The sequence below is a fragment of the Maylandia zebra genome, linkage group LG14 (assembly GCF_041146795.1).
Source record: "Maylandia zebra isolate NMK-2024a linkage group LG14, Mzebra_GT3a, whole genome shotgun sequence".
Taxonomy (NCBI): Eukaryota; Metazoa; Chordata; class Actinopteri; order Cichliformes; family Cichlidae; genus Maylandia; species Maylandia zebra.
In genome coordinates this window covers 34,593,756-34,607,951 of record NC_135180.1, presented here as the reverse complement: position 1 = coordinate 34,607,951, position 14,196 = coordinate 34,593,756, and the positions used below count along the sequence as shown (strand labels likewise).

Genomic DNA, 14,196 nt, shown 5'->3' with positions numbered 1-14,196 from the left:
AGGTTTAAATCTGGGACTCTCCACCATTTGACCTTAGATCTGAAGAAGCTTCTCGGATGAGAGGTGAAACGTCTTCAAGCAACTTAAAGAAGTCCAGACGCTTTTCTTTGCAAGCTCCTTTGACTATTTGAATGAAGTTATTATTATTATTTTACTATTATTATTCAGGAAGTGGAGCCACTGTGATTGGCTACAGCAACCTGTAATGGTGTACCTGTCAATCACAATGGCCACGCCCAAAGCTTTAAGGCTCAAAAGAATAAAAATGGCCACAAAGAGGGAAATTTCACATGGAGATAAAACCATTTAGGCTCTAAAGATGCCATTTTTATGGCTGAAGTTGTTCTTGGTAACACTGAAGGGTTTGACTTGAAGAACTACAGTTTTTGGTACTACAACACTGGCTTCTTTTTTAAGCATGAAGAGATTACTGCTTGCTCTCATTCAAAGTCAGCATTGAAAACTCAGGTGGAGGTCATCGTGAAAATACATTTCTGTCTCGCAAAGGCACTGACGGCCTCAAGGAAAAGATTCTGGCCAGGGATCAAAAGTAATGCCCTTCTTGATGCATGAGACAAATTGAGTCATTTTCACTTTGATAATCCTCTATAATTCACCCCCCAACCTCTGTGCTTCAATGTGAGGAGGATCACATTAGAGTAGATCAGACTGCTGGAAGGAGGATGATTAGGCATATGGAACGAAACGGAGAACATGTGCATGCGTGTGCACACGTGTGGGTGTTGATTAGCTGTCTGTAACGCTGTGTCTCTGTGCCACCTTCATTGCCATTCAAGGCCATGCCTGGCGAGGGAAAGTGATTTTTCGCTCGTCTCAGCCTTCCCAGCCGGTGAGTGAACGCCCTTAGAGTTTGTTTACATCCTGCACGTTGGCCTTGAATCTATCAAGCACCCAGCAGCTGCTTGTTAGAGAAGTGCTGGCTCTTCTCATACTACCTGCCTGGAGCAGGACATCTGACAGTCAGCAGTTCTTCATCAGCAGACATCTTATTTAAATTTCAGTAATTTAGCAAGGCAATCTGAGAAACTTGGAATTATAACTAATCATTGCAATGAATGAGAAAGAAAAAAGAAAATGATTGAGGACATTTATCAAATGTATCTATTTGGCAAATTCAAACGCTGATCCTGAATCAGTTCAAGCCTGCTGTATTACTAAGGCATGGATATTATTGAAGGCTCTACCTGCATGGGCACAGGAAGTCAAGCTAAAGTCAAGTACAGCAGAGGTTTATGTTAAACATTCAACTTCAACAACAAAACCACAGACATGTGTAAGCAGTGTATGACCAGATAAATAACAGAAAAGAAATGTCATGTGGACGGATGCTTTGCTGTGAGTGGTTGTTGTGTTGTTAGCACTATCTGACAGAACACTTACACAACAATCTGAGGCAGGAGAAAAGCCTCAAAAACATTCCTACAAACCATTCCCTTTTGGTGGGTACCTGCAGAAATCTTTCAAAGGCTCGGATGTTTTTGGATATTATTTTTACTAACTAATCAGCAGCAAATGGGCTTGTTGAAACATTCAACAAGCCCATTGGTCCATAACGGACCCATTTAGCAGATGCAGAGCATTATCAGAAAGTAAAGCAGGCAGATTAGAGCACCAGCAGATTTAGCCAGTCTCAAAAACAAGATTTTGATTAAATTATGATGCCACTTTGCTGAAAACTGCAACCATTTTCTTTTATTGCAAAAGCTAGATGGAAAAACAAAACAAAGGGGAACTGAATAAAAAACATAAAACCACTAATGCTGTTAAAAATATATTTTTAATATATGATAGGAATACAGTGACTTGCAAAAGTATTCGGCCCCCTTGAACTTTTCCACAGTTTGTCACATTACAGCCACGAACATGAATCAATTTTATTGGAATTCCACGTGAAAGACCAACACAAAGTGGTGCACACGAGAGAAGTGGAACGAAAATCATACATGATTCCAAACATTTTTCACAAATAAATAACTGAAAAGTGCAAGCCACTGTATTCGATGCAATAAAAGTTTGTAATAAGAATTTGACCATCCCAACTGATAAATGAAATTGACCTGGACATCCCATTTGGAATAAGCCTATTATATGATATTGCATATGATCTTTACATACACCACAGAGACAACCATAGCACAGAAACAATTACAGCGCTCATGGCAGACTTTCACTTCCAGGGTAACTCTGCAGGGACCAACACAAATATTAACCTAATCTAAAATGTCTCAAGAAAAATCATTGTGACATGCATATTATTCATCACAGATGATTTTCTAAAGTCATTATAAATCCAAGATTGTGCCCTGGCGCCAAGGGGAGAAAAAAAAGATGATTAATGGATCTGATTTAAGGCAAAAATCTCCATTTACAAGCCAGACAGGCCACATGTCTAAATGTCCGGAGTTGGATTCTTCACCATGACTTTAACATGACTGGTAGACTTACATTAAAAAGCACTTCTGATAATGTGTTATGGAACGTGCCAACTGTAACATTTTGCATTTTAATAATAAACGATTATTTGGTCACATGTAACAAAATGCCAGAGGCATATATTGCTGAGAAAGAGGAACAGCTTTTGCACTATTGAGAAACAGATTATGTTTCAGAACCCAGCATCCTTTTAACTGCTCTTTCAAACTCACTCATATCTAGAAAGAAGGAACAGCAGTGCATAGCAACTTACAGTTGTTAACTTGTGGTAGTTTAAAAGTAATTTTTAGTTAAGGTCTACAAAATCACCAGGTACAAATTTTTTGCCCAACAGTTCTAACATGTAAACAACACTTTACAGTCCAGGCTGCGGTTTGTTTTCTGATCAACATGCAGCCTAAAAAAAAAAAGCAAAGTCCTCTCACGCTTCAGTTCATTTGAGGAGTCCTCATGACCTGGAGGTGAATACCTGTTCGTTAGACTGACTGCTCCTCACACCTCTCTGCTGTGCACTGCTTCCTCCTGACATTTGCTCTCCAAACCATGCTACACCTCAGAGAAACCAACACTAAAGTCTCTCCATCAAAAATAACTTTCAGGGAAGATTAGCTGACATTTTTGCGGGATGTAATATTTTATCACAGGGTTAAAGCACCCAGAGGCACTCTGACACATATTGGTTTAAAATAAACAAAAAAAGACCCAAATCAGGGTCTGCTATATTTAGCATTACCACATAAAACTAGTTTTTATGTGTATTGTCTCTTTGTCTTTAAAAGTAGAAAAAAGATCGACAAATAAAACTTATAAAGATCTATTCTATTGAAATAACACTGATTACATTAACACTTGTATTCACATTAGGCACTACAAGTCGGTTCTGTGGAGTTACATTGTATACAAATATGACTTTAAGACACGGTCAGTTAGCATCAACCAAATAACAAGAACAACACTGGAGATACTTCGGTTTCTTGACTGGACTAAATGACTTTGTCTCTAAGCTTAAAGGAAACAGCCCATAATAAATCAACGTGATAAGGAAAAAAACATTATCTTATTACCTTTAAGAAAAAATAAAGAAATCATCATAAATGAAAGAAAGAAACAAATTACATGCCAGAAGGCTAAACAATAACAGCCAAACTTTGTTGGTGTATTTTTTTTCTTATTTAAAGTGGGTGTGCAGCACATGGGGTAATTATAGGGTAAATAGCTCTAAAATAAGAAAACCCCTGGTGTCCTGTCAAAGAGGTACAGGAAACCTGGTCACTCATTTCTCCTGGCTGCCAGTTTTACTTCTGAGAAAGGCTATTGGTATAGTTTTTATTTTTTGACAGTGGTCCTTTGATTTTTGTAAAAATGTAAAAATACATTCTAGAGTGTCACAGTGAAGAAAAAACAACTTAAAATCCCTGATCATCTTCCTCATGTTCAGTTTATTTAACTTTATGCGTGAAAAATGTGCAAAAATGAGGAAAACTAAAACAACTTTGTCCCCACAAGTGATAGTTGGTCCCCACAAGTACAGTGGAATGCCAGTTTTTGGTCCTCAAAGCTGTTTAAACACACACACACACACACACACGGGACTGTCTATTATGGTTGGTGTGATTGTTGACCAAGTGTAAAATGTTGGAACCTGAATATAATGTTTGTTGCTGCTGTTCACAAACAGCTTATTCAGCAGTACCAAAGTGTTAGACAAACTAAACTGTTATTGATTTTTTTATTTTTTAATGCTGTCAGGTCTGGGACCATGAAAGTGTCTGCCAAGTTTTCCCGAACAAGAACTGCTTACATGGCTTGAAAAACTGCAAACATTATCATAAGCTTCCTTGGATTTAGTACCAGTGCAGGGTGTTATTTTGTTGCACGTAGGCTAAGAAAATAACGTTTTACTCGCCATTTGGGCGTATGCTCTAGAGGCCAACTGATGAACCCTTCACAGGTCTGCTTTTTTTTACCCTTGTGGTTTGCAACTTACAGAAACCAAACTTTACAATTTTATACGCTAATGCAACAGTACCTTTAAATAAAATGCACACAAAAACACTAATTCATGTATTTTGTACATGTTCCAAAATCTCTTGCTCTAAAGCTTTATCCAATTCATATCAACATGTACACCAAGTTACAATTATGAACTGAATTGAAAGGAAACCAGAACACCTGAAGAAAACCCCAAAAGTAAAAAGACCTTCTTGCTGTTAGGAAAGAGTGTAACTCCGTGCCACTGACATACAAGACTGATAGAGAATCTATGGTCTATTGAATGAAATTTATTAAATTCTTTTTTTTATTTTTGTTTAACAGAATATAAATTTCAAAACATATGGGTATAGTTAATATTGAGAAATGGTGCAAATAAGTAAGTTTTATTGTACCTTTATGATCCTTGAAAAGGTACACACTATTACCTTGAAGTTCACTAATTAAAAACTGATAAATCTCAAGTGCACAAAGAGGAAACACACTGCGTTTGACCAGATCTGACCTCTGACTCATTATCTTCACAACTTATATGATCTCCATTTCTACTATTCTCACTGGTGAGTCACCATTCTACTCAGGGATTAGTTAGCACAATGCAAGGTACACTGACCTGCAATTAAAGTGCAGAGGAGCTTTGATCTTATATAACAAGTATTCCATACATCTTCAGTAATTTTCAGTTGAAGGAATTAAGTGCTTGCACATGAAAAATGAAAATTTAAAATAATGTTGATCTCAATCAAGCAGGCATTGAAAAACGATTTTTCGAATGTTCATTGTTTTGTTTACTATTCGTTTGTCTTGTTAATCAGGCTGCTGCTGCTGACTTAAAAAAACAACTTTAATGTTTGCAGTTGTTAAAATACAAGCTCATAATTATCCAATGGGATAATTAGATACATTAACAAACTGTTCAGGAGCAGATACGGGTGAGTAGGAAAGTGAGTGTGTGACAGCGAGTGAATCATTATCCCATCACCCCAGCTGGTGAGGATGTGACACTTTGCTTGATATCGCTGGAATGAAAAAATCTCTCTTCCAAGTCAAGAACAGAGCTACTCTCAGGGTTCAAAAGGACTGAACCACAACAAAATATAAGGTTCATTTGAGTGCAGGGTGTGCTTGTGTCACACTTCTGCTGAACGAATCCCGCTCTGCTCTGATGGACGAGCACAGAAAACAAATGCTGGCAAAGAAGGAAAGTGTACTCTGTAAAATGCTTTGAAAACTGAATTTGTTTAAGTGTTGCACAAAATGCCTACAGCGAAAATATTATCAGTATTGTGCACGTTGTTTCCTTGTCACGATTATTGAATATATTGCTTCCATCAAAGCAAATTATTAAGATGTGCCAAATCAATGTAAAGTTCAAGATTTGAAGGATGTTAATTCTAATAATTATAAGCATAATTATAAAAAGTTATATAAAGCATGTCTGGGAAAGGTTCTGGGAAACATATAGTAAGCATATACTATACAGCCAGAGACTGCTTTACTTGGTTGTAAAGGCAGAACAAATTTCTTGACTCCTCAGGTCCAGTCCATGGGACTACATACTATATTCTAAAGATTTTAAAGATTTCTATTCAGTTGCAGACATCACTGTTATACCTGAACTTACACTCACCAGCCCCTTTGTTATGTACCTCTCTTCAACGGCTCTTAACTCTCTGCAAATGTCTAAGGAGCCAATCACAGGATAGCAACTCAGTTCATTTAGGCATGTAGACATGGTCAGTGCAAGTATGTAAAACGGAACATCAGAATGGTAAGAAAGGTAAGCATAACATCCTTGTTGTTGACAGACAGGCTGGTCTGATTATTTCAGAAGCTCCTGATCTGTTGGCATTTTCCTGCACAACCATGTGCAGAGTTTATAGTGAATGAGGTAAAGGAATTATCCAGACAGTGGCAGTTCTCTGGGTGAAAATGCTTTGAGATGATAGGAAGGCAACAGCAACTCAAATAACCATTTATTACAACCACGGTATGTCTCTGAACACACAACATGTTGAACCCTCAAGCAGATGGGCTTGAACGGTCTCTGGTCTGATGGGTCTCGAGCTATTCTGCAACATTAAGAGGATAGCCTCAGAATTGAGTATGAACAACATGAATGCATGGCTCCATCCTGTCTATTATTAGCGGTTCATCCTGTTGATGGTCTACTGGTGTGGGGGGTATTTTCTTGGCACTTTAGGCCCCTTGGTACCATGTGAGCATCGTTTAAATGGTGAAACCTAACTATCCCTTTGTGACCACAGTGTACCAATCTGATCACTGCTTCTAGCAAACTAGCGGACCATGTCACAAAGCTCGAATCACCTCCTACTGGTTTCTTCTGCATGAGCTCCATGTACTTAGATGACCTCTACAGATCTCCATTCAACAGAGCTTTGGGGAATCTGCCTCATGGATATAAAACTGACAAATCTGCAGCTGTGAGTCTATATCATTGAAATTATTCTTAACTGTTATATATTCAACGGTTTTAAAAGCTACTGAAAATTTAAAATGTTTTATGTCATGATGAGAATTATGAATGTCATTATTGAAGCCCAACTTTGCACATACAGTATACCGTTTCCTAATGTAGTGGAGTATTATATTTACTTTGTTGTTTCCTGAACTATACTTGTGCCAGTTTCTCTAAGTTACCATTATGGGGAAAATAAAAATTACATATTAGCTGACTGACTTACTATATCATTTATTTGTTTTATTACTTATTTTTTTAGTCTTTGCTCTCCTCTCTTGACTTCCCTATCATTCTAGTTTTTGTAGACCTTAACCATCTTCCCTCAGTCTGGTTCTGCCAGACTGGGTTGTGCTGCATAATATTTTAAGGTCTTTACCTTGGCACCATAATGAAATGGTTAGCAATGTCATTTTATACCATGGGTTTGTACCTCTTGGTCCGCTGTGTAGAGTTTGCATGTTCTCACTTGTCTGAAAACATATTAGGTTGATTCTAAATTAGCTGTTGGTGTGAACAGCTGTCAGCGTCTTTGTATTACACATGTTCAGGCTGTACCCTGCTCGTCGCCCAGCTAGGACTGACTCCAACATCCTGCAATTCTAGTTAGGTAAAAAATATGGATGGAATTCGACTAAAAAGCTTATTATGGCTAAAGACTTTGCATTCTCTGACAATTTGCACATTACGCCCGATGCAAATCACAGCTAGCATTAATTTGGAACTAAAGATTACAGTTTATATCTGACACCAACTCTCCTTAGCATTTGTTTTGTCTCCAACAACTTCTATTGAAATATGGTTGGGCTGAAACAACAGATGTTATTTTCTTCAACAGCCTATTTTTACTGCAGTAAAAACCAACAAACACTCATAATGTGCTCTTGGTTCATCTCTACCACATCTTTCACATTTCACATAGTCATTATGTTTCTTTCCTGTTAATGGCACTGAATTGTGCATCTTCAGCGAGTAAAACTATAATGCATTAAGCATCATTGTCAGCAAGAAGGAAAAAAAACATTTCTACTGTCTCCCTGTCTCTCTCTCTCTCTCTTTCTTTTTTTTTTAAATGAATGTGATATATTTTTTTATCCTGTTGTTTACGACCACAAAGGAATTGCATTTTTCTAAGCATGTAAGAGCTGTTGATTTGAAGTGCTGATTCTGAATCTTAATGAGTGGGACATAATGAGCCAGCAGCATGAGTTGTCTCAGCTGATGGTTTATTCAGCGTCTGCTGAACTGATGGGAAGGCTTTTGAGCTGATAGTGTTATTTTTCTCCATGCATACTTGCATTGCTAAGATCATTTTCATTTTTCAATTGTCCCACCAAACACAAAACACTGCATGTTACTGTCTGCAGAGTGGATGCAAGATTTATTGAGATATTTCATAAAAATCACTTTTAACACCCTGGTACTAGGATGCAAGGTAAAAAATTCAACATCTACTCCAATATTCTAATAATTAGGAAAAAAACACTTATGTATTCAAAGAGGAACACTGTAGCAAATTCTTTGAATAAGGCTCAGTTATACACTATTAACAATAAAATAAACTAGGCACAAAATTGTAATGTCTCAAGCAAGTAATCATCTGTGAGGTGAGTGAAGAAATAATTATGATAAAAGATGGTCTGCAGTGCATTTTCCCTCTGAATGTGCTCCACACATTTGATGAGGTGTTTGATTTCTGCGTCTGGGCATTCGTCTTGACTTGAAATGTGGGTTTATTAGTGCAGGAGTAACAAACTGTAAACCACAACCAGTTTTACTTGAGGGGTTGAAAAAAAAAAAAGAAACACACTGTTTCAAGCCAACCGCTCTTCTTTACAAGCCAAGGTCACTGCATCGGCCAAATGTGGCTGGCAGTACATTTGCCGTCCTGCACTCATACCTCTAAAGACTTGTGTCCTCACGGTGTAAACCACAAGCTCATTCCCCTGAGAAAAAGCCTGGGTCAAGCTGATGATTACATCAGGGGGGCAGGCTTGCCAAGTGTTACTATCAGTGCCAAATGCTCTGCTCTTTCTCTCACACATACCAGATTTGTCTACATGCCCATTCAGGCTCTGTCCTCCATTCTATTGTGTGTCTGTGTGTGTTAAACACTCTAGCTCACTCAAAGCAAAACTATTTTACTCAGACATTTTTTACTACTGTTCTCAGATTCTGAAACCCCTTTATGCTGTGAGTCGGTCACAGTACAACTCAACGGAGATCAGTATATATAATATATATATATATTTGCAGCCCTGCGACAGACTGGCGACCTGTCCAGGGTGTACCCCGCCTCTCGCCGTATGACAGCTGGGATAGGCTCCAGCGCCCCCCGCGACCCTGAAAAGGATAAGCGGAAGCGAATGGATGGATGGATGGATGGATATATATTTGCACTGCCCTTCAAAAAAGGATTGAAAAAATCTGGAAATGGAGTTAAATTCAGAAGACTGTATTTCACTGCAGAATCCATTAGTGCACAGAAGACACGTCACACTTTAGCTGCTCCAGGATGTCGTCACTTTAACACAAATATTCTTTTTCGGGAACATAAAATCTAAAATATATTCACAGAGTTGATTGCGTAAGAACAAAAATAATTAAAACTCTGCACAGCTTCATTAAAGATGTAGAATATATATGAGCTCTATTTTGCTTTCATAGTACAGTTAATTAGTGTAATTAGGTTAATTTGGCATTGGTGTTTTGTTATTTTTTAATTCTTTAATACTAAAATTAAAATGTACCTTTTCAGTTGGTCATCATTTGCGCCGTAATGATGCAGTAACCAATCATGTAATGTAATGTGAGAGATCTAGAGGAAACCAGACAAACTCGACCACACTTTTTAACCCTCCTGTTATGTTGGTTTCCAGGAACACCAATTATGTTCCTGGGTCAATTTGACCCGTGCATGTTTACTAATCCAAAAGTGTGAGAAACCCTGGCATTGATTATTTTACAATTTTCTTGTATAATTTTGATTTTTTTCATTTCCTTTAGTGATGCAGATGACATGTGACATCTCTTCTGTTCTGGGTCAATCTGACCCGCAACATAACAGGAGGCTGAGAACAGTAGACTGAGGACAGCATTCCTGGACCAACATGCAGCTTTTTTTTTGTAAACAGATTTAAAAATCCTGCTCCTTGGTTTTCAGTTAAAACAAAGATGTAGAAGAATGATGCTGCATTTATATTTCAGCTCAGACATATAGCATCTGTCTCATCATCACATCCAGTTCATTTCATGACTCAGAAGTGGTAACAAAACAGATGTGTGACAGAGAATAAAGGTAAAAAAGAATCAAGATTTACCTGCCAGAAGATGGTATCGATTGTGCTGCCCAGAAAGCCTTCTCTTGTTTCAGATGAGAGGAGCTTGGGACCAAGAATCGTCATGAACTCCTCAAAATCAACCTGCCCGTCCCCTGATGGTGAAAGAGAGGACAGATTGTTGATCAATGACGAAGCACTCATGGCATTTGTCATCTAACAAACATCTAAAAAATTTCCCAATAATAAAATCCATCATCGTTAGTTGTTTTCTATCCTATAATGTGATTTATTTTTCTTCTGTGAGCTGCAGATGCACAAAGGAAAGCAGTTATTAGTAAGCAGGAACCTGTGGAGCTGAAAAATCAAGTGCAGTTCCTCTAATGGCCACTTGTGGCAGATATAGTAGAATAGAATAGAATAGAATAGAATAGAATAATCCTTTAATTGTCCCACAAGGGGAAATTTGGGTGTAACAGCAGCAAGAAGACACATATACAAACTAACAGTACACAAGACACAGAACAGAAACATAAATAATTTTTACATATTTACATCAAGGACAAATACACATATTTACAGCCTGGTAGAAAAAATAAATTTTGATCTATGCAGCAACTTCCTTTTCATTAAAAAGCATGTGGAGGGTGCAGTTTTTACAGTTTAAATACAAAGTTAATTTATGCATTATTAAGAATGTGGCCAGTTTGACTGGCCTCTTGGAAAAAAGTGAATGTATAGACAGTCTTGAGGCCTCTGGAGATTCAAAAGGTTTCTACAATGTGTGGGAGAAAGTGTTGTTCCACCATAAACAGAATTCTGGATGCTGCGCTGTCTTCGCCCTATATTATTTGAGCCAGCATGCTTCAAATAACACAGTTCAATATGACATTTACTATTGAGATGAGACATAAGAAAAAAAACTGAGTTCTGACTAGATCTATAATGCAGACTGTGGAGCAGATCAAAGTTTGCAGCTACTTCATCACTCAAAACATGGAGTCCTGCCGTGAACATCAATTCCAGCAGCACTGATCTCAGATGCCTGCTGATAGTTGTTACAGCTACTGCCAGAACAAAGCATCAAAACTTTGAAGACGGGAACAATTCAAACAAACAGATCAGAGTTTTATATTGATCCAGCTGAATGCCCTTAAATGTATAGCCTTTTTTGTCTTATATAATGAAACCCCCAGCAGGGTTTCATTATCTTCCCTCTGTAGCGTTTGCCCGGTTTCATAGTTTCAGTGTTTAAATGACCCAAACCTACACTGACAATAGTTGCTGCACATTATAGGTTATGGGAATTGTGAAAAATGAGATGAGTTGGAAACAAAATCACCAAAGCCCATAGAGAATTGCAGTCTCCGGATTTCAAATAAATTTGCTCACAGACACACTCTGAATTCAGTCCTATTGAACAAAGGCATGACATAAAACCTAAATAAAGAGAAAGTTGATTTTGAACAACAAAACACGTTGAATTCTTTGTCATCTTTGGTCTTTCAAAACCTAGTTTGTCTTTCTTTTCTTTTTTGTGTCCTGTGTTTCTCTGTCACTGTTGTAAACTAATTGCTCTTCTCTCTTCTTCCCACCTGCTCCTGCTTTATGTGCAGATGAGTATCGGGCCTTGTCAGTGGAAAGTTACTGATGCAGGACACCTCTATCTGCCCCTACCACTCCCTTCAATAGCGACACCCACTCTGGAGGATGCTTGGCACAGTAACATGTCATTGACTTCTGCCCATACATATTCAGCAGGGCAAATGCAGGGCTACAGGCCAGATGAAGCAACATCAGGATTCGAGGATGTCAAGCTTGGAAGATGGATGGATGACAGTAGAGGTGAAGGTGGACTGGGTGAAAGGGTTCAAGGTAAGACAGGATGAAAAACAATCATGCATACATTTAGAACAGACTAGTATACACACATGTTATGGGAAGTTGTTTAAAGCGCCACTATTGTTTTTATACTAGGTAAGACTAAAGCATCTCAGGAAAAAAGACACCACCACCAATACCAAAGATGAATCATAATACTCCATATGCCATATTGTAACATGCACCTCCCACACAAGGTGCACTCTGCACTGCAGAGGCTGCAGCCCCCCTGGAGGTCCAGAGTGGAAATCAAGTGGGCAGAAAAAAATAAATGAATGAACGAATGATCAGCGAGTTAAATACCTGTTTGCGGCAATCCTAGGATATTTTCTGCTCTAGGGAATATGAAGAAGCTCCTCACAAAGCATGGGGGCATGAAGGAAACCGCTTCAGAATGAATAATTCTAAAGTAGCTCTGAAGTAATGACTAAAATAGCACTCCACTCAGCCACCTGCTTTCCCAGGAGTGACAGTCTGCATTTACTGGAACGAACTGATGGGCTTAAAGAATTAAAAGAAAAGTTTTCCTTTATTTTCTTTTTTTAGAAGGTTATTTTCTTTTTAATGCTGTAAATAGTAAAAGAATGTGATAAAAAAGGAAAAAGGAGAATGTAAGCTGGGGAATAACTTGCATTAAATGGTTGTGTCAGCTGTTAATTAGCTGTTGAAGGCATTTGGGGCCATGTGAGATGCCCTGAGATGCCCGTACGATTGTGTCAATTTTATTTGAGGTCCAAGTAGGACAGACACTGTTAAACACACAAACCATAACACCTACAAACATTAAACCTTATGGAATAATCCAAAATCCTCCCCCTACTACTTTCAACTAGTACGCCTAAACTACTGAACATAGGTGGTAACTTTTCTTTTTTGACTGATATCTTTGAGAAATGTGGTTTAAATTAATTTGTCACTGAAATCTTTGCCTCTCTGTGTTTGCTCAATTTGTCTGTCATGCCAAAAATGTAACATTTTTAAAACTTTCCGCTCTCTTTTGACAGCTCCTCAGAAACCCATCAACTAAAAAGTGAGTTAAAGTGACTCTTAAGGATTTGCTGCATGGAAGGCAGATCGTGGACCCAAATGCAGAACTTGGCAGACAGAAAATAAACTCAAAATCCACCTTTAATGCTGATCACTCACAGGTAATCCAATTCACAGAGCAGGGAATCCAAAATGTACAAAAATCATAACACACAGGGCAAGGAAACAAACCGCAAAGAGGGATGACATGACAAAGGACAATAGGAGATAATATATACACAGATCAGGCATAACATTGTGACCACTAAAACAATAACAAAAGATGTCTCTTTATCATGGCTCTTGTTAACAGGTGGGTTATATTAGGAAGCATGTGAATGTTTTGCCCTCAGAGTTCATGTCTTAGAAGCAGGGGGGGAAAAAGGCAAGCAATCTGAGTGAGTCTAAACACAGGCCAAATTGTGAATGTTAGACAAATGGATCAGAGCATCTCCAAAACTGCAGTTTTTGTGGAGTGTTCCCAGTTTGCAGTGGTCAGCATATATCAAAAGTGGCCCAATGAAAGAACAGTGGGGAACCAGAGACAGGGTCATGGGCAACCAAGGCTCTCTGATGCATGTGGGGAGTAAAGGCTGGCCTGTGTGGTCCGATCTAACGGACGAGTTACCGTTGTTCAGATTGTTGAAAAAGTCAATGCTGGTTCTGATAGGAAGGTGTCAGAATACACAATGTATTACAGTTTGGATGAGACTGCATAGCTGCAGGCAGGCTGACCCCTGTCAGCTGCCAAAAGCACCAACAATGGGCATGTGAGGATCAGAACTGGACCATGGAGCAATGGAAAAGATTGCCTTGTCTGAAGAATCGTGTTTTCTTTCACATCATGTGGCTGGTCGGGTACTTACCTGGGGAATACCTGCTACTAAAATGCACTATAAGAGGAAGGCAAGCCAACCGAGGCAGTGTGCTGCTTTGGGGAATGTTCTGCCGGGAAACTTTGGCTTCTGCCATTTATGTTGAATATGAATGTTACTTTGACACTTACCACCTACTTAATCATTGTTGCAGGCGATGTACATCCTTTCATGGGAACGGTATTCCCTAAAGTTGGGGTGGGCAACTCCA

General features: G+C 38.5%; 1 protein-coding gene across 4 annotated transcripts in view; it reads right to left on the bottom strand.

The window, feature by feature from the left end:
• caln1 (calneuron 1) overlaps positions 1 to 14,196 on the bottom strand; it is a 58,200-nt gene that overhangs the window by 23,118 nt on the left and 20,886 nt on the right. For all 4 annotated transcript variants that reach the window (XR_191704.5, XM_012924234.4, XM_012924235.4 and 1 more), the window contains one exon: positions 10,246 to 10,358. Coding sequence is in view for 3 of the 4 variants with exons in the window: in XM_012924234.4 (XP_012779688.1) it covers positions 10,246 to 10,358 (113 nt within the window). In the remaining variant the exon portion in view is untranslated. The remainder of the gene's footprint in view (positions 1 to 10,245; positions 10,359 to 14,196) is intronic.